This window comes from Nicotiana tabacum, chromosome 3 (assembly GCF_000715075.1).
Source record: "Nicotiana tabacum cultivar K326 chromosome 3, ASM71507v2, whole genome shotgun sequence".
Classification (NCBI taxonomy): Eukaryota; Viridiplantae; Streptophyta; class Magnoliopsida; order Solanales; family Solanaceae; genus Nicotiana; species Nicotiana tabacum.
In genome coordinates this window covers 115,578,477-115,602,407 of record NC_134082.1, presented here as the reverse complement: position 1 = coordinate 115,602,407, position 23,931 = coordinate 115,578,477, and the positions used below count along the sequence as shown (strand labels likewise).

The 23,931-nt window shown below is 38.0% G+C and overlaps 1 protein-coding gene across 5 annotated transcripts; it reads left to right on the top strand.

The window, feature by feature from the left end:
- Positions 1–666: 666 nt before the first annotated feature.
- LOC107813310 (DUF21 domain-containing protein At2g14520-like) lies at positions 667–5,041 on the top strand. 5 transcript variants are annotated; one of them, XM_075249810.1, is made up of 11 exons: positions 667–914; positions 1,868–1,944; positions 2,021–2,104; positions 2,487–2,600; positions 2,734–2,820; positions 3,266–3,405; positions 3,535–3,625; positions 4,051–4,124; positions 4,278–4,405; positions 4,507–4,739; positions 4,839–5,041. In XM_075249810.1, exons 1-11 carry the CDS (start codon positions 734–736, stop codon positions 4,914–4,916), a joined length of 1,287 nt encoding a protein of 428 aa, XP_075105911.1. In that variant the 5' UTR covers positions 667–733; the 3' UTR covers positions 4,917–5,041. The 5 variants fall into 5 exon arrangements, with proteins under 5 accessions (XP_075105911.1, XP_075105912.1, XP_075105913.1 ...); XM_075249809.1 differs by having other exon boundaries at positions 673–914; positions 4,507–4,760; XM_016638562.2 differs by having other exon boundaries at positions 675–914; positions 3,538–3,625; positions 4,507–4,760.
- Positions 5,042–23,931: the final 18,890 nt, after the last annotated feature.

Below are 23,931 nucleotides of genomic sequence, written 5' to 3'. Positions count from 1 at the left end.
TAGAGTTTTCAAGTTAGAGTTAACTTGAAGTTGTCGCTACAGTTGAGGCTGTGTGCTACAACGGGATTAGAGTTTGTCCTAGGTTTACAAAAGAGTTTTTGTAAATGCAATTTTTGGCTCAGTGATTTTAGTGGAGAGTTTGGGAAAATCCTACTAGAAAGTAGGTCGTGGTTTTTTCACCTTTTGAGCCAGGTGTTTTCCACGTAAAATACTTGTGTTCTTTACTTTCCGCATTTACTATTTCTGCAATAGTAGGTTAAGGAACACTTAGAAGAACCAAGTCCTTCCATAAACAGCTTAAGCGAAAAATTGATCACCACACAAATCACCCCCTCTTGTGTGGTATTGAAGTATAAAGCATCACCGACTGTCTGATAACATTCCTCAGCCCAATAATAAGTACATGGGAATTTCCATTTGGCAGTTGTGAGTAGTATAATAGCACAAATAAATGAGAATGATGTCTTTAGTCAAAAAGGAAACAATTATGTGCTGCTAAAATTAAGAAGGCTAGTAATTGGATTCATGTACTTATCGAGTAAACCAAGAAACTTGGCCGGATATATTGTTATTCCCTGCATACAGGCAAAAAGATATTCCACTGCTTGTTCATGGGGTTTCTCGCCCAAATACTAGCTTATTTTCATTTTTTTGTCCTTCATGCATAGCCTCAAACAGAGTTATATTTCATTAAAAGACACAAATTAAGAAGAAAAGGAAGGAAGAAACTAAAATGGGACACACGAGCTTGAAATGTTGCAATACAGAGTTCTTCCTCTATATTGTAGCAGTTGTGTTTCTAGTGTTGTGCGCTGGTTTGATGTCTGGGCTCACGTTAGGCCTCATGTCTATGAGCATTATTGATCTTGAGGTTCTAGCAAAATCTGGAACGCCCAAAGACCGTCTCCATGCTTGTATGCACTCTCCACATATATTTGTTTCTTTCTTTTCCATTTCTTAATTTATTCTATGCATTAAAAGTTTCTTGTCATTCTTTAGTCCAGTTACCAAGCAACAAGGACAAATATTAAATTGAATACTTATAACTTTCTCGCTAGTGACACAATTAGTCAGCTCTTCTATTCCATTATTGAAATCACAAGTGTAACTCAGTTCTAGAATTTACACGTCGATTGAAGACTACTCCCTCCGTTCCAATTTATGTGAACTTGTTTGACTGAGCATGAAGTTTAATAAAAAATGAAGACTTTTGGAATTTGTGGTCCTAAACAAGTTAAAAAGGAACCCAGATTATTTGTGTGGTTATAAAAGCTTCTCATTAAAGGTAGAATTGTAAGTTTAAGCTAAATGGTTTCCAAATTTAGAAAGGGGTCATTCTTTTTGGAACGGACCAAAAAGGAAATAGGTTCACATAAACTGGAACGGGGGATTATTTTTTTTGCTTTTTTATTTATTTATTTAGAGAAATCAGATCCAAGAGTCAGCTTGGAGCTCAGAGGGAGAGTATGTACAATAGGTAGAGAGAAGATGGTTACAGGAAAGTGAGCCTGGAGCTGAAAGGGAGAGTAAATACATTGGGCAGAGAGAAGACAGTTGTGGAAATGAGCTTACCAAAATTTGGCTAGAGGGCATGAAGCTGAGAGGATGAATAAGTACATTAGGTAGCGAGAAGACCGCTGTGAAAATAAGATATTCAAAATATGACTTTGATATCATGTGAAAGAATCTAAATTGTTTTCAACCCAAACACCTAATAAAACGAGTAGAGTAACTCAGGAGTCAGGACATACATTAAGGACATTTTTGGAAACCAATGGGGGGGCAAATGTATTCTCTAAGAGAGGGATACCGTGCGGGTTTAAATGTTCACGACCAATATTTTAACTACTTTTTGGGGTTATTTCAGCAAAGATCTTACCCATTATGAAGCAACAACATCTATTGCTATGCACGCTTCTGATCAGCAATGCTGCTGCTATGGAGGTAAGCACTGCTGCTATAAAACAAGTGTAGCAGCTATACAATTGTAATTGACAAGAATACTTCTTCAATTCCCCAGGCACTTCCTGTTTTTCTTGATGAATTAGTACCGGATTGGGGAGCAATTCTTCTTTCTGTGACATTGATACTCCTCTTTGGTGAGGTTAGTTCTCAAATATTGCAAACTTATGGCCTTAGCAAGTGCAAAAGGGATTTATGTGTTTTTTCTTCCCTGGTTTCATTTTATTTTAATTTGAAGTACTAAGTTCTTTTAATTGATACTCATCTTATATGGCTGTTATTTTGCTATTTTAATTTCTTTTATGTATGTTATGTATTTTATGTTATTATATTATGAGTCTATCAATAGTACTAATATATCGTCACTTGGTGCTTTCTTAAGCTGAGGGTCTCCTGGAAACAGTCTCTCTGCCCCTCGGGGTAGGGGTAAGGTCTGCGTACATACTACCCTCCCCAGACCTCACTTGTGGGATTATACTGGGATGTTGTTGTTGAAGTACTAAGTTCCATAATTTGGTTTGCAGATCATACCACAATCTCTCTGTACACGATATGGGTTAGCCATTGGTGCAACTGTTGCTCCAATTGTCCGCGTTCTTATTTGGTTTTGGTTTCCGGTAGCCTATCCAATAAGCAAGGTGCGATTATTTCTATCTGCATTTACGAGAAATGCAGCATATACTGCATATTTCCAAAACCAGTATGTATGAATTTACTAATGAGAAAAGAGTAGTATGTGTAAGTTTGCTTTCTTATATTGTTAATCGCCAGATTTTAGACTACCTATTGGGGAAAGGACATAAAGCTCTGTTTCGACGAGCTGAATTGAGAACACTAGTTGACATGCACGGTAACAAGGTAATTAACCTGTCACTCTCCGCTGAAGGACTGTTTCTCTATCCCTCTTTTACTTTCAGAGGATGCAGCTTGTCTGATGTAAATGAATTTTATGCTAACAGTGTATCTTAATCTGCTGTAACTAGTCTTATTTTAAGGTTAATAATCTCACTTTCATAGACACCTGTAGCTATTTTACATAGTGTATAGAATTAAGTTAAGTTAAGAAGGGAGCGTTGGGGTAACCGGTAACGTTGTTGTCATGTGACCAAGAGGTCACAGATTCGAACCGTGGAAATAGCCTCTCGCAGAAATGCAGGGTAAGCGGGCTGCCCTTTTTTAATAGAATTAAGTCAAAGAATTTCAAAATCTCTACCCTTCCTTCTCCTTGGCCTTGTCCTAATTTAATGTGAACTGTACCGCTACCTGCCAATGCTGCTAAGTTTTTGGTGTTGTAACTAATCAGGCAGGAAAGGGGGGAGAGTTATTGCTTCATGAGACAACTATAATTGCAGGAGCACTTGATCTCACTGAGAAGACTGCAAGGGATGCCATGACTCCAATATCTGAAACTTTTGGTATTGACGTCAATGCCAATCTCGACAGGTACATTGTACTTGAGCTTATGACCATTTACTGAGAAAGTTCAAGTTCTATGCACTGATAATGTATATAACTTAAATGCTTACCAAAAGAAGTGAGATGCATAAGATAAGAAAATTTGATGTCTTTCAGCAGGGATCTGATAAATTTAATCTTGGAGAAGGGACATAGCAGGGTTCCAGTGTACTACGAACATCCAACAAACATAATCGGACTTGTCCTGGTAATTTCTTGCTGGCTCAGTACTGCACATAGAACATCCAAGTATTATTATCTTTGCTACGTAAATCGATAAGATCCGGCCAAAACTAGCAAAATGCCGTTCTTCCTTTGCTTATTCTAAGTTTCAAAACAGATGAACGTAAAATTACATATCCCTGGTAACTGACTTTCTTGCTTGAAGCAAGCTGGGAAATGCTTGTGTCCCCAAAGAAAAATCCTTCATCTTTATCGCTTACATGAGTCTGTATAGATTCAAACTACTTAGCAAGCACTGCCTGAGTCTGTATAGATTCAAAATGAATCATGATTCAAAATCGAGCTTTTCTTGAGTTAAAAATAGCAATCTCATATAGATGCCTGACTCTGCAAATGTATGGTTACTAATTATGGTGATAACATCTTAAGATTTTATATTCTGACAAACAGGTAAAGAATTTGGTGACAATTAATCCAAGAGACAACCTTTCTGTGAAGAATGTAACAATACGGCGTATTCCAAGGTAGTTAAGCTAGAAATCGTCCATAGCTTTTGCATGGTTATTGCATAAGCACTGAGAAACTGGTGTTTTCTTAGTTGAGTGAATCATAGCACTTACTGACATCTCACATTTTTAAATAGTCCCCTGACTAATTTAGTTTGCAAAACATGCTAGAGTTTCAGCGACAATGCCATTGTATGACATACTTAATGAATTCCAGAAAGGTCTCAGCCACATGGCTGCTGTTGTGAAAAAGCACGATGGCACGACCGAGAAAGAAAGCGCCAATCTGTCGAATGGGGGTGAGGAATAACTTACAGTCTATAGATTTTCTTGCTCATCTATTCCTCTTTCTCCGTCTTACTTTTCTAAGCTGATTTGTACATGTGAAATGCCACTTCAGTAAGAGAAGTGAGATTGAGCATTCCTGGAGAAAGCTTTTATCAGAGGAAAAGCTCAAGGGCCAGACGATCATTGAGGAAGTCAAAGAGATACAATGCAAATATTTCACGAAGGGAATACTCGAAAAGCAGAAGGTGGTCAGAGGAAGTTCATCCTGCGATCCTGCCAATTAAGGAAAAATCACTTTCAGCACTTTCATCAGAAGAAGTAATTGGGATCATTACCATGGAAGATGTAATTGAGGAGCTTCTAAATGTAAAGAAAATGTTTCCTCCTGTAAGCTGTTTTTTGCTCTTAATTCCATAACCTAAAATTGGTAATTTCTTGGTGTAGGAAGAGATCTATGATGAGACAGATCATCTTGAAGCCAATTCCTTGTCTAGACTCGGCCGCATCAGCATAGATAATTGACACGGGGTGTATTCTTGGAGCATCAAATCAACGTTCGATGATGTTTATTTATGCAACATTTCTTCCGTAGACTATGAATTGATTGATTTGCATAAGTTATTTCTTCCGTTAATGATGTTCAGTTATGCAATTATGTCAGTTATTACGCCCCCATTAATTGTTCAAACCAGCCTCTGCTACTGTAGATGACCCACACATAGCTTAGACTTCCCACAGGAACGTGTGGTACAAGGGCCTTGTTTTTCCCTCTGGAAACTTCCTTCTTCATAGACAAGATATCATTTACCAAATAAATATTTCTTTTTTCCAGGAACTCAACTGGACATGAAATAAATTGTCAAAAGCAATAGATCGATGTTGAAATATCCACCTATACCAGATTATACCTGTGTGTTCATTTTGAGTTCTTCAAAACAGCTGATGGATTACACATTTGAAGTTATATGGTATCAGATTACCATTATTCTAACAGATTAGTTATTTAGCTTGAATTTAGCTCTTTGATGATGTACAATAAGTTGGATAATCATGAACAGAAAATGAATAGCTAGATTACTTTCAATATTCAAAACATATTATAGAAAGGTTATGCCAGAAACTTGAGAAAATTACAGGAATCGAATTTATTTTGTGTGATTTGTAATTAGGGTTCTAGCTAGGGAAAGCGTAGAGAGAGAGAGAGAGAGGAAATTTCTTTCATTGAACAAAGAAACGGAAAAAATCTGTACATCCGGAGAGTGCTCCTCCTTTTTATATACACTAGTTAAATTGCGGTCAAGAAAGAAAATAGTAAATATACCATAAAATGTTGTTATAAAGTTAATTGAGATAGAAAAGATTTAAAAAAAAAAAATTAAGGATAGAAGAGATACATTTTTCATGTATTACATACAAATATAAATATTTTTTCGAGTTTCAAAACTAGCATATCACCTGTTCAAGGTTCATTCACGCACCTCACTAACTCCTAAATAGATCATTCAAAATTGAAAAGTGCTTAACATTAATATAATCTTAACAAACAAACAAAAAAAGCAAAATTAATTTCGCTAAATCCTTAAAACAGAAAAATTATATACGTCACAAAGCACGTCAATTTCTTAAACAGGAGAAGCTTTATGCTCATAAAGGTATGGAAGTAGTAATACATCCCTTCTAAAACTCAATTGTTGCTTTCACATTCCATAGGCCTCTTCCCTCAAAACTTTTCAAGAAAATATTAATTTCTCTCTTTTATTTCTCTGTCTCTCTTGTAAGTCATTGCCAGCTTTATTATATAACAAACTTTTACATGAACTTGTTTGACTCAAAAGATATCGGAACCTTTTTGAATAAATCAATCAAAGAAAATGAAGGGGTAAATCTTAGCTAAGTATAATAATTTCTAGAACAAAAGATATACAAGGAGAATACAGAGAATAAGATTTCTTTATCTTGTCAAGATAAAACCTTAAACAACAATGATATCAATCGTTTATGTAAGCAAGTGTTATAGCAAGTATTATAAGTTAGGAAAATGCTCAGAGAACTTACAAGGTTGTTTTACGCTCTATATATAAGGGACAAACCCCTTCTAAGCCCTAAAAGACAAGTCATAGGGAATATTTGAAAGAATATTCCTAATGTCCCCTAATGGGCCTACGCTGCTGCAAAAGTCGTACAGCCTCTTGTACCTTTTGGCGTCCTCGAGCTTCTTTCAATATATTCAGTATCACTTTATTGGAGGATTCGGCTTGGCCATTGTCGGTGGGATGGTATGGTGTAGAGATTATTCGCTTGATGTGCCATTTTTCGAAAAACTCGGTCGTTTTCTTTCCGACGAACTGAGGTCCGTTGTCACAGCTGATTTCTTTGGGGATGCCGAAGTGGCATATTATATTTTTCTTTATGAACGCGATAACTTCTTGCTCACGTATTTGAGTGTATGCACCTGCTTCCACCCATTTAGAAAAATAGTCAGTTAAAACTAAAAGGAAGCGTACCTTACCTCGTCTGCCGGGAGGGGTCCGACAATATCCATCCCCCACTTTATGAATGGCCAGGGCGAAGTGACAGAATGCAGGAGTTCTCTTGCTTGGTGTATCATAGGGTGTATTTTTGACACTGTTCACACTTCTTGATGTAATCCGCGGCTTCTTTTTTCATGGTAGGCCAGTAGTATCCGGCGCGGATGAGGCATCGGACGAGGGCGCGATTTCTCGTGTGCACGTTGCAGTGCCTCTCGTGTACTTCTTCTAGTACTTGCCTTGTTTGATTTGGCCCAAGACACTTGGCCAGGGGGCCGCCGAACGTTCTCTTGTAAAGATCACAGTTTATGAGGTTGTATCTGGTTGCCTATATTCGAAGCTTTTTGGATTCTTTCTTATCTTGTGGGAGCATTCCATCCTGCAAATATGTTATGATACGGTTGCGCCAGTCCCAAGTTAGGTTTACAGAATGTACCTCAAACTGGTCTATTGCGGAATGGAGAAGAGTGACCACTTCCTTGTTGATATTTCTGGTGGCTGTCGCTAGCTTGACGAGACCATCTGCTTTGATATTCTGCGTCATGGGTATTGGTCAAGGCGGCATTTATCGAATTCTGGCAGCAGTTTGTGAATTCTGACTGGTACTTTTGTAGTCTCTGTTCTTTGATTTGGAAAGTCCCAGTGACTTGGTTTACCACGAGTTGAGAATCGCAATGGAGGACAAGTTGTCGAGCACCATATTTGAGGGCTAATTTCAATCCTGCAATCACAGCTTCATACTCGGCTTCGTTGTTAGTCATTTCGGGGCATTGTATGGACTAGCGAATTACTTCGTCCATAGGAACTTTGAGGACGAGTCCCAGTCCCGATCCCGCCGCATTAGATGCGCCGTCGGTGTAGAGGACCCAGAGGTCGGAATGTGTGAAAGCGCGGAGCGCCTCCTGCTCTACTTCAGCAATATTTCCGCGCTGAAACCGGCAACGAAATTGGCGAGCACCTGCAACTTAATAGCAGTTTGCGGTTGGTTTGTTATATCGTGCTCGCTAAATTCTATAGCCCATTTGGCCAACCTACCTGATAGTTCGGGTTTGTGTAGGATGCCCCTGAGGGGGAAGGTTGTCACCACTTTTATGGGGTGACATTGAAAATATGGTCTAAGCTTTCGTGAAGCTACAACTAATGTCAGATCTAGTTTCTCAAGGTGAGGGTACCTTGTTTCGGCATCAATTAAGGTTTTGCTGATATAGTAAATCAGAGATTGCGTACCTTTATTTTTGCGGATCAAGACTGCACTTACCGCAACTTCGGAGACTACTAGGTACATAAGTAGGCATTCACCCGGGTCTGCCTTGACGAGTAGTGGTGGCGAGGATACGTACGCTTTCATCTTTCTCAAGGCGTCGACGCATTCTAAATTCCACTATAGTTCGTGGTCTTTCCTCAACACATTGAAGAATTTATGGCATCTGTCCGACGACCGTGAAATAAACCTCGACAGGGTAGCTATTCATCCTGCTAATTCTGCACCTGCTTCTTACTAGTTAATGTCTCTGGTATTACTTCGATGGCTCTGATCTAATCCGAGTTGACTTCGATACCCCTTTGTGACACCTGAAAACCAAGGAACTTTCCTGAGGTTACGCCGAAGGCGTATTTTTCGGGATTCAGTTTCATTCTGTATTGCCTCAATATCTCGAAGGCTGCCTTCAGATGACCAATGTGATCCTCTTTCTTTTTTGACTTCACTAGCATGTCGTCGATGTAAACCTCCATGGTCTTACCGAGTTGTTCTTTGAACATCTTGGTGACTAACCTTTGATACATCGCCCCTGCATTCTTGAGTCCAAACGGCATGACTTTGTAGTAGTACATTCCTCGGTGAGTGATGAAAGTGATCTTTTCTTGGTCTTCTTCAGCCATTAGAATTTGTTGTAACCAGAATAAGCGTCTAAGAAGCTCAGTAGTTCGTGTCCCGTTGTTTCATCGATGAGCTGGTCGATATGTGGTAACGGAAAGGAATCTTTCGGGCATACTTTGTTCAGGTCGGTAAAGTCGACACACATCCGCCATTTCCTGTTCTTCTTTTTTACCATGACCACATTGGCGACCCATTGGGGATATTTTGATTCTTGGATGGAACCATTAGCAAGTAACTTATCAACTTCTTCGCTAACCACCTCATTGATGGTGGAATTGAACTTTCTCCTCATTTGTCGTACTGGCGGGTAAAGAGGGTCGACATTCAGCATGTGTGTGGCGATGTCCCTTGGGATTTCTGGCATATCTAAATGGGAAAAGGCAAACAAATCGGTATTATTAGTTAAGAACTCATGGTACTTACTTGGTCCTGAGAGGTTGTGTCTGATATAAGCCTTTTTAGTGCTATCAGTGTTGTCCAGTTAAACAGGGTCGAGGTCTTCTACGGTTGCCTTGCAAGCTTCTACAACATCTGGATCTTTGAAGGCCTCTATTTGTATGTCCGCTTTGGTTCCCGATATGGCTGATTGCTATGCTTCCGCACTTGTCCCTTTAGTTGTTAGGTGTGTGCGCAATCTTGGGCGATTTGGTAGCATTTTTGGGCGGTGCGATGCTCGCCTCGGATGCTGAATATCTCCCATGGGGTAGGAAATTTGATTACTTGATAGTAACTTGACGGGACGGCTCACATGGCGTGTATCCATGGACGTCCTATGATGGCATTGTAGGCTGTTTCCTAGTTCATGATGTGGAACGTTGTTTCTAGGGTGATTCCTCTTGCCAGATCGGGTAGCACTATCTCTCCAGAGGTTCTTTCCACTTCATTATTAAAACCTGTTAGTGTTATACAATGCGGTACTATTTTATCCTCGAGCCTCATCTGTATGAGGACTCGTGGGTGAATAATACACGTACCGCTTCCGTCATTATTCTCTTTACATCGGTATTCGCGATGCGTAAAGTTATAACCAAAGCATCATAGTGAGGGAAAGACAAACCGTTGGTATCTGACTTATCGAAGATGATACTATCTTCGAGGTCGTCATACCGTTCGTGGGCGACTGTTCGTTTGAGTTTGTGTGTGGTGGTAAATTTCACATGGTTGATTACTGTATCGTCGCTAACGCCAATGATCATTTGTATGGTACGAGCTGGTGATAGTGGTTTTGGAGGTCCCTGAGGTTGATCGCGTCCACGAGCGAAGTTAACCCGTCCTCGATCGCTCAACACTTCTTTCAGGTGTCCCTGGTTTAGCATTCTTACCACTTCATGTCGTAGATCTATGCAGTCTTCGGTCTTGTGTCCCCTTTCCTAGTGGAATTCACACGGAACGTTCGATCTTCGGGTGCTCGGATGTGACTTCATCTTTTGCAGCCACTGCACCTTTGTGCCGAGCTTTTCCAGTGCATACACTATTTCAGAAGGAGTAACACAAAAGTTATGAGCAAATAACAGTGGAGGCATACCTCTTTCATTTCGGAGTGGTGAGTGGCGAGGCACGGCGTCTGCATGTCGTGGAGGAGATGGGTTGGATGTTCGGACTCGTGGAGGAGATGGGTAGTTGGTTCTTTCGGCCGTCGTTGCGACGATCTCTCCTTGTTTCAGTTTGGACCGATGTTAGTCGCTGGATCGGGCCATTTAGGTCATCCTCGTCTGCCCTTACTTCGGCGCAATAGGCATTATGGATTTCTTCCAACGTGGTGGGGGGTACTTCATGAGTCTACTTAGCAGCTTTTTGGTTTCTTTTGACCCGTTTCTGTTTAACCCATTTTGGAAGGCTGCTACCGCCATCCCTTCTGACACGTTTGGTAAGCTCATTCTTACCTTGTTGAATCGGGCTAGGAAATTCTGAAGTCCCTCGCCTGTCGTCTGCCTGACGGCGAAGATGTCATTTACCCTGGCCTCTGCCTTTTTCGCTCCCGCGTGAGCGGTGACAAATTTATCTGTCATTTCTTCTAACATTGATATCGATCGTATTGGTAGTTGGGAATACCATGTCAATGCTCCCCCCGTCAGAGTTTCGCCAAACTTTTTCAGCAGCACCGATGGCACCTGTTCTTTCGATATATCGTTACCTTTTACTGCAGTAACGTAATAGATTAAGTGATCTTCCTGATTCATGGTGCCATCATATATTTTCAAATATGGCGGCATTTTGAAGGTTTTCAGAATAGAGTGGGGAGCTACCCCTTCACTGCATGGTTGTTCGACGAATCGACCCACGTCATATTTTGGTAGCAACTTCGGAGCGCCCGGTATTTTATCAACCCTTTCCTGATGCTCTTTCATCTGATCACGGAGTGTTTTGTTCTCATTTTCCATCTCTTCCATTTTCTTTAAGATGGCCGCAAGTGCATCGTTACCTGCATCAATGACAGTATGAGTGTTACCTGTTCGTGGAGTTTCTGGCTCATTGGCGACAGTTGTGGTTTCTGCGGGTATTGTGCCTTCGATATCCCTTTGAACGGGTTTGTCGAGTATATTGCTCAAGGTATTTGTCAACCACTCTTCTAATAGCCTTTTCATAGTCAGTGGTGCTTCTCATGCTGCAGAGGATAAGATTTCTTTATCTTGTCAAGATAAAACCTTAAACAACAATGACATCAATCGTTTATGTAAGCAAGTGTTATAGCAAGTATTATAAGTTAGGAAAATGCCCAGAGAGCTTACCAGGTTATTTTACGCTCTATATATAAGGGAAAAACCCCTTCTAAGCCCTAAAAGACAGGTCATAGGGATTATTCGAAAGAATGTTCCTAATGTCCCCTAATGGGCTTACACTGCTGCAAAAAGTCTTACAGTCTCTTGTTCACATGTAAGTCGTCCCCTGCAGGATGTCGAGCTATGAGGATCTCGTCATTTGTCGTACCCATCAACGGTCGTGGTTGTTCAAATTTGGATCCATACAGAACTCAAAGCATATAATTCCATAGATATAAGATAAGAGAACCCTTGTGAGAGTTGGTTAAATCATTTACCGAAGGCACCGTTGTTCTAAATAATAAGACATTCTACGGACAATAAATGAAATAAACTTCTATGAACAAAGAAAATCACAACATGAACCTAGAAAATGATATTCCATATCTCAAAAAAGGAAAAAAAATAGAACATGAACCTAGAAGAATCTTTCTGCAATTCCCTAATACTTAATATCACAAGTTTATATGAATCTATATATATATATATATAAAAGAGGGAAAAAAGTACTGACTTGGCACCTTTCTTTACCTTGAAAAGATATTTATCTTTTTTGTCAATTTTTTGGCTTTTTCCTATCATTTTTCTACAAAATCAGAGGGTAAAAAAATGTAAATAAACAGTTGGCTACACCAAAAGACATAACGGATGTAACCCCGAAGGAATGTAACGTATGAGTTATGTCTCTATTCAAACTATAAGTGGTGTTGTGTAAATATGAGAGTGAGGCAACTGTGAGTATGCCATGAAAGTTTTTAAAGGATTTACTTTCCTTTCAAAGGGTTACGTCTTCCCAAGGTGGAGGTTTCTTTCTCTTAAACTCCTACTTCTTTCTCATTTTCATTAACCCACTCACCAAAATATATGCTTTCATTTTTGTTGATTTTTTCCTGATCATGTTAAATTATCAACTTTGTTCTCTAAAAATATTAGTGTGAGGCGGCTATGACAGTTATTACTTTACTTTGTTTTTATGGTATTTAACTTTTTTGATTTTCTATGTTTTCAGATGCCCTTCACGGAGGTTCAAGGCTAACTAATCTGTGGTTTGTTCATATTTCCTTTTATTGTCCTTTTTCTTTGTAACTTCCTCTTCTTTCAGTTATAAAATAGCATTTTTTTTGTGTGTGTAAATCTTTTAGCTACGGCACAAGGATTAATATACATTTAATTTACTTATAACAACAAAAAAAATCAGTCAATCCATCTATCTATATATGCATAATTGTGGATTTTTTCAGTTATATGGTAAGTCTCATTATCATGAATTGATTTTATCATTTCCATAACTTTTTCCCTTTTTTTCCTCTCAAATTTCTGTCATTCCAATTTATGTTACAAGTCCAAAAAGCATGTCCCTTCAGTGATGAAAAATAACTCCAACGGTCATTACTACTAAAGTTACAATCGTTTTTTCCCCTAAGACTAAAGATAACTCAGTGGCCACATTTTAATATTTGTGAACACTCTCAATTAGTCAATACTTATACTGAATTGCTTTAACAAGTATGTTCTCTTCCATCACACTTTCTACACACACTTTAAAACAATAGAATATATGTTAGAAACTAATTAAATTATGAAGGATGGTTAGTTAATTGGTTAGCTACTAATAGCGAATAGACGGCCTACACACATAGGATTTTTTTGTAGATCATATTTTAAATTCTTTGAAATGTTTGTTAAAATATCTGAAGGACAATTTAGTACAAAGATAAAATAGGAGGATAATTATGAAAAAAGGTTGAAATAAATAACATAGGCCGATGAGAATAAGGTAAGTTATATAATGTCCCAACCAAAAGAAAAGAATTAGTATAATGCAACTCCAAGGTAAGAAATCTCTTTGATAATTCATATTCGTCATCTTAGAATTTTAATTTCTGATTTTATAATTTTTTTTCTCCTTTTTCTGTTTTTACTTTTCCTCTAATTTTGTTTTACTCTTATAAGCGAGTTAAAATGCTTTTAATGCGTGCTAGAGTGTGACTTTTTATTTTTCTCTTAATATTTCATCTAGATAAGTTATACATGTGAAGAAAATTATAGTCGACTTATTTTTGTCTTCTTCATTTCATTAAAGAATGAGAATCCATAATTCTTTGTGTTAATTTATGGTGCGAGGAGCCGGAAAAGAAACCATGAGAAGAAAGAAGACAATTCACAAGACAACTGCAAGTCTACAAGTATACGACAGATGGAAAAATACTACACAACACTTATCTTTTTCTTATTTTCCTAATTATAGATTTAATCATGTTCTACATTATTATTCTAATAGTTCATTGCTAAGTGGAAAGAGAATAAAAGAAATAAATATAATGAAAGACAATTGGTACATTGTCTCTCTCGGGAAAGATGGCCCAATTTCTTTTTTTTTTTCATTTGAATTTTCTTTATTTTTTTTAAGGGGTCTAGAAGGCTAAAAGATAGGGACAAGAAAGTCGAGCCTCTAATTGACTTGGACACATAAATAATTCTCAAAATCGTGTATTGATATATTTCGTCAAGTGAAAGGAAACAGACTGGTAAGAATTCCGACCACATGAGGGAAACCGAAAAACTCGACTTTTCGGATCGAACGAATTTATAGTAAAAGGGAGGTGCAATAATGTAGAATAGTAAAAAATGCAACTAAAGAGCAAATTTTTCAAAAAATAACAGTAGTTTTCTCATAAATTGGGCAATTGTCTGACAATAAATTTGTGTAAAAATTTAATCGATGATGAGAAAGGCAAACATTCATTTCGGATTATAGAGAAGGCATCGTTGTAATTTGTTTCTGATGTGACACTTTTGATTGTTACAACGAGTTTGGAATTCATTCTCTGCCATTTCTATTAACTTGGAATGTTTCTCACATACTACTTTTGTTACAGAATTTATTCAAGTTATTAAAAAAGATAAAAAGATGTTTAAATAGTAGATTATTTTTTATTTAAACATTGATAATATTTAACTATATTTTAAATTTTGATAAGGGCAAAGTACACTAGTTTATATATACTTGGAGGCCTGCAAAAAGTTGGAAAAAGAAAAAAAATTAAATAAAATATATGAATACTATATCATCCAAATTCATCGGCACAACATGACAAGTCAAATTAAGAAGAAGTAAGCGATCCTTTAGAGTAAAAAGTGGGACAATACTTTACATCCCCAAATCTAATGGAACAATCAGCTCTCTCATCAAATGGAGCAGACTTCATTTCCATCTCTGTTATGCTTTGTCTGCGTCTCTTCTGGTAACCTGTCGCAAACACATAAAATGATCCCAGAAAAGAAATGGATCAGCATAGCCTCAAAAAATGAATAGGCGACGATAAACAAATTAACCTTTGGTCGTCATAACATTAATGCTTTCCTCCTTCAGTCTGTACTTTGATCTTCCGAACGCCAAGCTTGCCAGAGAATGCTAATTTGGATGTTTAAAATTAATGACTCCTCAGTCTGTATCTGTTGATTAACATCTTTTAGAGTCATATCGATCAGCACTGCATGATTTAGTAAAAGCAAATGGATAAACAACAAAGTAAGCAATCTTCAGAGAAGTCTGTATATATGTTTTGCTACCTGGCGTAATAAAGAAACTCAGAATATTAGTTAGGCCTCAAGCAATTTACTGTTTTTTAACAAAATAGTTGGTCAGAATGATCCTTCATTCTAAAAAAGATAAACAATCTAATGGAGAAAAGCTAATAGAAACGTACACATCCTTAGAGCTCAAATGCATCCTAGAATCGTTAGAACAACCAGCTAGCTATCCATCAGATGACTGATCCAGGCCCTCGTTAATATATGAAGACATGTTATCTGATAAAAATAATATCAATGTCTAGTAATATGCACACAGAATTAGTTGCATCCTTTAGTAGAGAAATTTAGAAGTAACGAAGCGATTTACATCAGACACATCACATTTCCTACTTGTATTACAGAACCCCCATTTATATCATCACGTTAACATTGGAAAACAAAATCTTCCACATTGACTAACAAAAGTTGTAATCGGAAGGAAAAAAGAGTAAGATTTTTGCTTATTCACTTTGATGAGCTTGTATGATTAATGTTTCCATCTATATTGCATTACCCCTGAGATAATAGGACCTTTCTGAATGATCATAGTCAGACTTCTCCGCTAATGGAGTTCGTGTTCTTCTTCTCCTTCAAGAAAAAAGAAGAAAATTTTTAGGTCTGGCTAGTGGGAGGAAGATTAGGACATCACATCACTATTCCAAACCTTCTTCCTTATGATACTTTTATGATAAAAATCTACTATAGTCTAAGCTTCATATCACTGAGTTATATATAAACAACATTTATAGATATGGTTGTGGAATGTGTGAGTTTTGGAGGAAGATAAGTAACAGGAAGTTGAAATACTATGCAATACCAAATCTAAAGCTATAAAAAAGAATCTAATTCTAATATAGTCTAAACTCCATAACACAAAATTATATATAAACAACATTTATAGATATTGTTGGTTAAGGGGTGACCTTATTTTTAGATATTGTTGTTGAAGGGGTGACCTCTTTCTCTTTCTTATTTTGTATAAAGATATCCAGATTCATGCAGTTGTTACTCATTGCAAGCGTGGGAAAACAACATTTATAGATAATGTTGTCGATGGCATGAGTTTAGTAGGAAGAGAAAGAAGAAGAGTAAGAGGCATGACTTTTGAAGGAGTAAAAACAGCTGTATTTTTTGAAGGAAGAAAGACCAAAATAAAAGAAAAACATAAGGTAGAAACACATCATAATGCAGCAAACAAAAAGTGAGGAAGAAAGATGGGATTTGCTGTGGCGAGGATGAAATATGAGGAGGAGTAAACAACAATTGGTTACAAGTAAGATTAAGAAAGTGGAGTGACTTTTCAAAGAGTAAAAAGAGGGGTGTATTTTGAAGGAAGAGAAAGAGCACTTAGATACGGCGAAAAATCACTTTGAAAAATAGATTTCATAATTTTTATAATATTGATTGGGAAAAAAGTATTTTTTTTTTTCCTGATCATTAGGTGTGTTAACATTTTCAAGTAGAACAGAAAAGAGTAGAGCAGGAAAAATATAATAATGCTAATATAGCAATAATCTCTATTTAATCTAACAAAAATAATAAGGCATTACAATTTTGCTGGGAAAAACTATATATTTTCCTAATCATTACAATGTTGCCGCTATGTTTAATGCATATGCCGTTTCAAGTAGAACAACAAAGTGTAGAGAAGGAAATACTAACAGATGAGGAAGTTGAACGACTATATTTCCAATATCAATTTTTGAGGCTACTATGAAAATCTAATATAGTTTAAACTTCATATCACTAAACTGTATATAAATAACATTTATAGATATTATTGTGGAATGCTCATTTTGGAGGAAGAGAAGTACCAGGAAGTTGAACTTCTATGCAATGCCAAAATCTAAGGCTATAATAAGAATCTAATATAGTCTAAACTCCATAACGCTAAACTATATATAAACAACATTTATATATATTATTTTTTAAGGCATGACCTCATCTTTAGATATTGTTGTTGAAGGCGTGACCTCTATTTTTTTCTTATTTTGTCTATAGATAACAAGATTCATTCAGTTGTTATCCACTGCAATCGTGGAAGGCAATATTCATAGATATTATTGTCAAAGGCGTGGGTTTAGTAGGAAGAGAAAGTAGAAGAGTAAGAGGCTTTTATTGCAGTGTTAAATTCATATGTCTCTCTTCAATCAGAACACAAAGGAGTTGAGCAGAACAAATATAATAATACAAATATAGCAAGAATCTATATATAATTAACATTTAAAAATATTGTTGTCGAAATTTGTTCGGAATTTTTTTAGCAGTTATATAATATTTTTTTTCACTCCATATCAGAGACACATGTATTATCAATTGTGAAAAAGTCATAGTAGTGAAGAATCTTTGGATTTCTGCAAGTGTTTTAGAATCTTTAGATCGTTAGTTATTAATCAGGAAAAAATTATAGTTTTCCAGAACTTTTACAGCATCAGTTATGAATGTTGGAAAAAAGCATAATACTTAGTGAAGAAGGTTTGGACGGTACCTCAATCTTTTGATTGCATTTTGGCATCCTTGGTTGTCCACACCTATATAATCAGATTATGGTTCATACAATTTTGTAAGAGTCTAAGTATAAAAGAATGAGGCGTAAATGATAAAGATTAACTTTGAAAGGATTACAAACCGGCAAATATGGAAGGAATACCAATTGTTTTCCTGAAATCGGGGGCGAGAATGAGTTTCTTCTATCATGACCCGGATTTTTCGCCCTCGGAAGTCATGATGGCGCCTATTAATGTGAGCTAGGCAAGCCGACTATTTGAACAAATTACCTTTTTACCCATTTTATATTCTTTAATAATTCTGAAGCAATAACGTGTAGACAGCGGAATTTACAATAAGCGGAAGAAAGTAATAAATTATCTGAATATGTATCTAATACAACTATTTGAGCATCGACTACCCAGAACTGGTGTCACAGTTTCACAGACGGTCTAAGAGTACTACAAATACGGGTTGAGAGAAATAAATACAACACTGTCTCTGTAAATACATGAAAGAAACATGAATAGTAGATAGAAGAAGATGTCAAGGCCTACAGATGCCTGTAGGACTACCTTGGATCTCCGTCTAGACTGAAGATAGCCACCCAAGCTACGGTCCAAAAGCTGCTGCTCCGGGATCTGCATACAGTGCAGAGTATAGTATCAGCACAACCGATCCCATGTGCTGGTAAGTGCATAGCCTAACCTCGGCGAAGTAGTATCGAGGCTAGGACCAGACTACCAAATAAACCTGTGTAGTTAAATCATATACAGCGGAAAAGAAGAACCGTAATATATCAAGAATGGGAAGGGGAAACATGTTGCGGAGAAACATCAATTAAGAATAGAAAGACAGAGAGTAAATAAAATAAATACCATATCTCAACTATCAGCAAAAAAAATCAGGAATCAAACAAGTGCACGACATCACCCTTCGTGCTTTTACTCTTGTCCTCACCAAAAGAATCAATATAAATTGCACGGCATCACCCTTCGTGCTTTTACTCTCGTCCTCACTATAAAATCAGTATAATCGGCACAGAATGGTATATCGTGCGGCATGACATCACCCTTCGTGCTTTACACTCTTCCTCACAAAATCATACACGGCATCACCCTCCGTGCTTTATCACTCTCTCACCAAAACAATACACGGCATCACCCTTCGTGCTTTAACGCTCTTCCTCACCCAAATAACAATCACAAATAATAGGGTAAGGAAATAAATAAAATTACAATAAGAATCCTGGCAAGGGAACAATGGTTCAACAATCAAGTCCCGGTAAGGGAACAACATCAAAAGAAACATCAACATCCCGGCAAGCGAAATAACATTAAAAACAACAATATCCCGGCAAGGGAGCCACGTAATGATTCTCTTCCTTTTCTCACTTTTACTTCACAACTCACTTCACAACTTGAGCCAATGCTCTAAAAGATTCAATTACCACTTATACTTTCACATTTCATTATACAACTTGAGCCAACGCTTCTCAATGTTCAAATGTCACAATTACTTCCACAAACTTTGCCCAACGATAGAAATCATCATCAAAGCATGAATAGTACAACGAAGTCACAATAATCACAATATAAGACTCACGGGCATGCTTGACACAAACGTATAGATACTCGTCACCATGCCTATACGTCGTACTCAACAAATACCACATAGAAAATAGGACTCGACTCAAGCTAAGGTTAGACCAAACACTTACCTCGATGTCACGAATACAATTCAAGTCTCTATTATCGCTTTACCCCTTGATTCCACCACCAATTCACTCGTATCTAGCAAAAGGTTACTTAATTACATCAATAAATGCTAAATGAATCAATTCTAATGCATGGAAATAAGTTTTCCAAAGTTTTACCCAGAAAGTCAAAAATCGGCCCCGGGCCCACATAGTTAAATCTCGAGGTTCGAACCAAAACCCGATTACACATTCCCCCACGAACCCAAATATATAAATTATTTTGAAATCGGACCTCAAATCGAGATCTAAATCCCCAATTTTTAAAAAACCTAGGTTCTACCCAAAACACCCAATTTCCCCCATGAAAAATCATTGATTTTGAGTTGAAATCATGTGAAAAGATGTTAAATATTGATGAAAACTAGTTAGAAATCACTTACAATCGATTAGGAAGAGAAGTTGACTTTGAAAAATCGCCCTAGAGAGTTTATGTTTTGAGAAGATGTGAAAAATGGTTGAAAATGCGTCTAAGTTATGAACTTACAGGTTGCAGGTATCGCACGTGCGATCAGGATTCGCAATTGCGAACCCAGGCTCTGCTAAGCTCGCATTTGCGAGGCAACTTTTGCATTTGCGAAGTCGGAATTGCGAAAATACAGTCACATTTGTGATAACAAGCCCAAATAGGGAGCATCGCATTTGCGAAGGGAAATCTCACATTTGCGAGGAAAGGCTGGCCTGGGCTATTTTGCATTTGCGACTCAGCCATCGCATTTGCGAACTCGCATTTGCGAGGCTTCGCAAATGCGAAGCCTACAGGCCTGCAATGAAACAGCTGAAGCCTGCAATTTTTCAAGTCTAAAATTCACCCAGTGGCCTATCCAAAACTCACCCGAGCCTTCGGGGCTCCAAAACAAACATGCACACCAACCTAAGGACATCATACGGACTCGCTCGTGCATTCAAAACACTAAAATAACATCAACAACTATGAATTTAGCATCAAAATCATGCAATTCCTTAAGAACTTCAAACTTTCCAATTTTCTCAAATACGATCTGATTCACGTCATTTCAAGTCCGTTTCTTACCAAATTTCACATACTCATCTTAAATCACATATAAGACTTGTACCGAGCTCCGGAACCAAAATATGGGCCAGATACCATCAAGGCTTAAACACATTTCACTTTCAAAAACTCATAAATATTCTAGAAAATAATTTTCTTTAAAAATTTATTTCTCGGGCTTGGGACCTTGAAATTCAATTTCGGGTATATTCTCAAATCCCATATTTTCCTACAGACCCTCCGGGACAATCAAATTACGAGTCTGGGTCCGTTTACCCAAAATGTTGACCGAAGTCAACTTAAATTCATTTTAAAGTCAAAATTCATCATTCTCCACAGATTTTTACATATTGGCTTTCCGGCTACATGCAAATCGAGGTGAGACATAAAGAGGTTTTTAAGGCCTTAGAACGCAGAATTTACTTTTAAAATAAGTGATGACCCAAGGGTCATAACATCTTCGAAAGACTTCATTGGCGTCGATGTCACGACCCTAAACCCGGACCCGGTCGTGATGGCGCCTATCGTGAAGAAAATGCCAGTCGACACACTCCCAATTCATTTTTAAGCAGTTAAGTAATGAAACTAAGTATTTGACATAATAATAAAAATCCCAAAATAAGGTAAATAATACAATTTGCAAAATAGACATAACCCGGCATCGAGGTGTCACTAGTCATGAGGATCTATCATAAAAACTACAAGTCTGAAAGACTCTACACAACCATTACATAACCAAAATAGAAGAAAATAAGATAGAGCGAGAAGTACTGGGCTGCAAACGCCGAGCAACTACCTAGTGAATCTCCGAAGTCTGCTGGAAGCTCTCAACCCTCACAAGCAGGACCTGAAGCGCCTGAATCTGCACACGGGGAGCAGGGAATAAAGTGAGTACTCCAACTCAGTGAGTAATAATAATAAATGAAGACTGAGCGATAAGAAATCACGTAAAGGCACATCAACAGGCTATAAAGAAGCAGTAAAAGCCATTAAAAGCAATAAAATAGTGAAAACATGTAAAATCGCCTTAGTTCAGTTTAAGCTTCTTTAAAATACCTTTTTAACAGTTAAAAAGTTAAATGAGAAGCATCTAGAACAGATAAACACATAAAAATCTACCCCTTGGGCACAATGTCAATAGAATCCGCCCCTCGGGCAATATCATGTAACAACACCAGCCCCTCGGGCTATATCTCATATCACAATGGGTACCCGCGCTCACTGGAGGTGTACAGACTTCGGGAGGGACCCCTTACGGCCCAAGTACAATATCAAGCCATCTCGTGGCAAAATCAGTAGGCTCTTGGCCTCATATCAACAAGCCACCTCGTGGCGTACAATCTCAGGCCCTCGGCCTCAAAATCACGAATCAGCTCAATAACCTCACAACATAGGCCCTCGGCCTTACTCAGTCAGAATCTCATAAGCCACTCGGGCAAACAGTAAAACATGATGCTCAGCTCAAATTATCATTTTAGAATATCATTTAATGTGTTAAAATAGAGTAAACATGGCTGAGTTATGAAAACAGTAGAATATAGCATGATTGAGTACAAGTTTAAAGTCAAAACAGTGAGGAAATATTAGTAAAAATCCCCCAAGGGTCCAAATAATTGGCATAAGGCCCAAATATGGCATTCAGCCCAAAACATGATGATAGCAAATAGTTTTCAATCAAATACGCGGTACAACAGTCATTCGGGATGGAAAAAATCACAATCTCCAACGGTGCATGACCCCACGCTCGTCATCTAGCGTGTGCGTCACCTCAATATAGCACAATGATATGCAATCCGGGTTTTCATACCCTTAGAACAACATTTACAATCATTACTCACATCTATCCGGTCCAAATCTCTAGCTCGCGATGCTCTTGCCTCTCGAATCAGCCTGTGGATGCTCCAAATCTAACCAAAATCAGAATCACGACGTTAAAATATGCTAAGGGAACGAAGCCCATGCGAAAATAATCAATTTACAACACAAATCCCGAAATTAACCAAAACCCGACCCCCGGGTCCCACGCCTCAAAATTTGATAAAATTCACATCAATAGATTCCTTATCTCCCCACGAGTTCATACATATCAAAAGTCCCAAAATCCGATCACAAACCCCTCAAATCCTCAAGTCTGGGTCTCCAATACCAAGCCCTAGTTTCCCAATTTTTAACCCTTAATTTCCATTAATCTTAGGCCAAATCAGTGAAATAATGTCATAGGATCAATTATTAGACTCAAAAATCTTACCTCTAGACAATATCCCTTGATTCCCGCTTCAAAATATCCCAAAAAGCTCCAAAACCGACATGAAATGGTGAAGAACAACTCAAAAATCGCGAAGGAATGCTTTATACCTTCTGGCCCAGGGATTTCGCATCTGCGGCCAAAATCCCGCTCATGCGGTATTGCTTTTGCGGTCCATGAACCGCTTCTACAGTTCTCACTTAAGCCCCTCAGATTTTGCATCTGCGATACACAAGCCGCACTTGCGCCATCGCAGGTGCGGTTCCTTAACCGCTTCTGCGGTTCCTGCCCTCCTTGCGTTCTTCCGCTTCTGCGACTCCAAGCTCGCTTCTGCGAGACCACACATGCGGTCCCCTAGCCACAGATGCAGTTATGACAGCAATGGGAAAACTTTAGTTGTCACAACCCAACTTCAATCTTTCGCCAACCATCCGAAATCACCCCGAGGCCCCCGGGACCTCAACCAAAAGCACAAACACATCATATACCACCATCCAAACTTATACCAATCTTCAAAACACCTCAAACAATATCAAATCAACCAAAACACATCGGATTCAAACCTAAGTTTCCAAAATCTTCCGAATTACGATTTTGATCAAAAAGTATACCAAACCACGTCCAAATGACCTGAAATTTTGCACACACATCTCAAATGACACAACGGAACTATTGAAACTCACGGAATTCCATTCTGACCCCTATATCAAAATCTTACCTTTCAACCGAAAAACACCGAAATTCCAATTTCGCCAATTCAAGCTTTAATCTACTCCAGACCTCCAAAACACATTCCGATCACACTCCTAAGTACCAAATCACCTACCGATGCTATCCGAACTATTGGAACTAACATCCGAGCCCTCTAACACATAAGTCAACATCCAGTTGACTTTTTCGACTTAAGCTTCCTCAAAAGAGACTAAGTGTCTCAAACCTCCTCAAAACCTTTTCGAACCCGAGCCAACCAATCCGATCACATATAGAACCGATAAACAAAGCAATAGGAAGCAGAAATGGGGAGAAACGGAGCGGTAACTCATGAAACGACCGGCGGGGTCGTTACATCCTCCCCCTCTTAAACAAACGTTCGTCCTCGAACGAGTCAAGAAAAATACTTGAATTCTCAAATAGGTGAGGATATCTACTCTGCATCTCCCGCTCGATCTCCCAGGTAGCCTCCTCCACGGGCCAACCTCTCCACTGCATTTTCACTGAAGTTATATCCTTTGATCTCAACTTTTGAACCTGACGCTCCAAAATAGCTACTGGCTCCACATCATAAGTCAAATAAT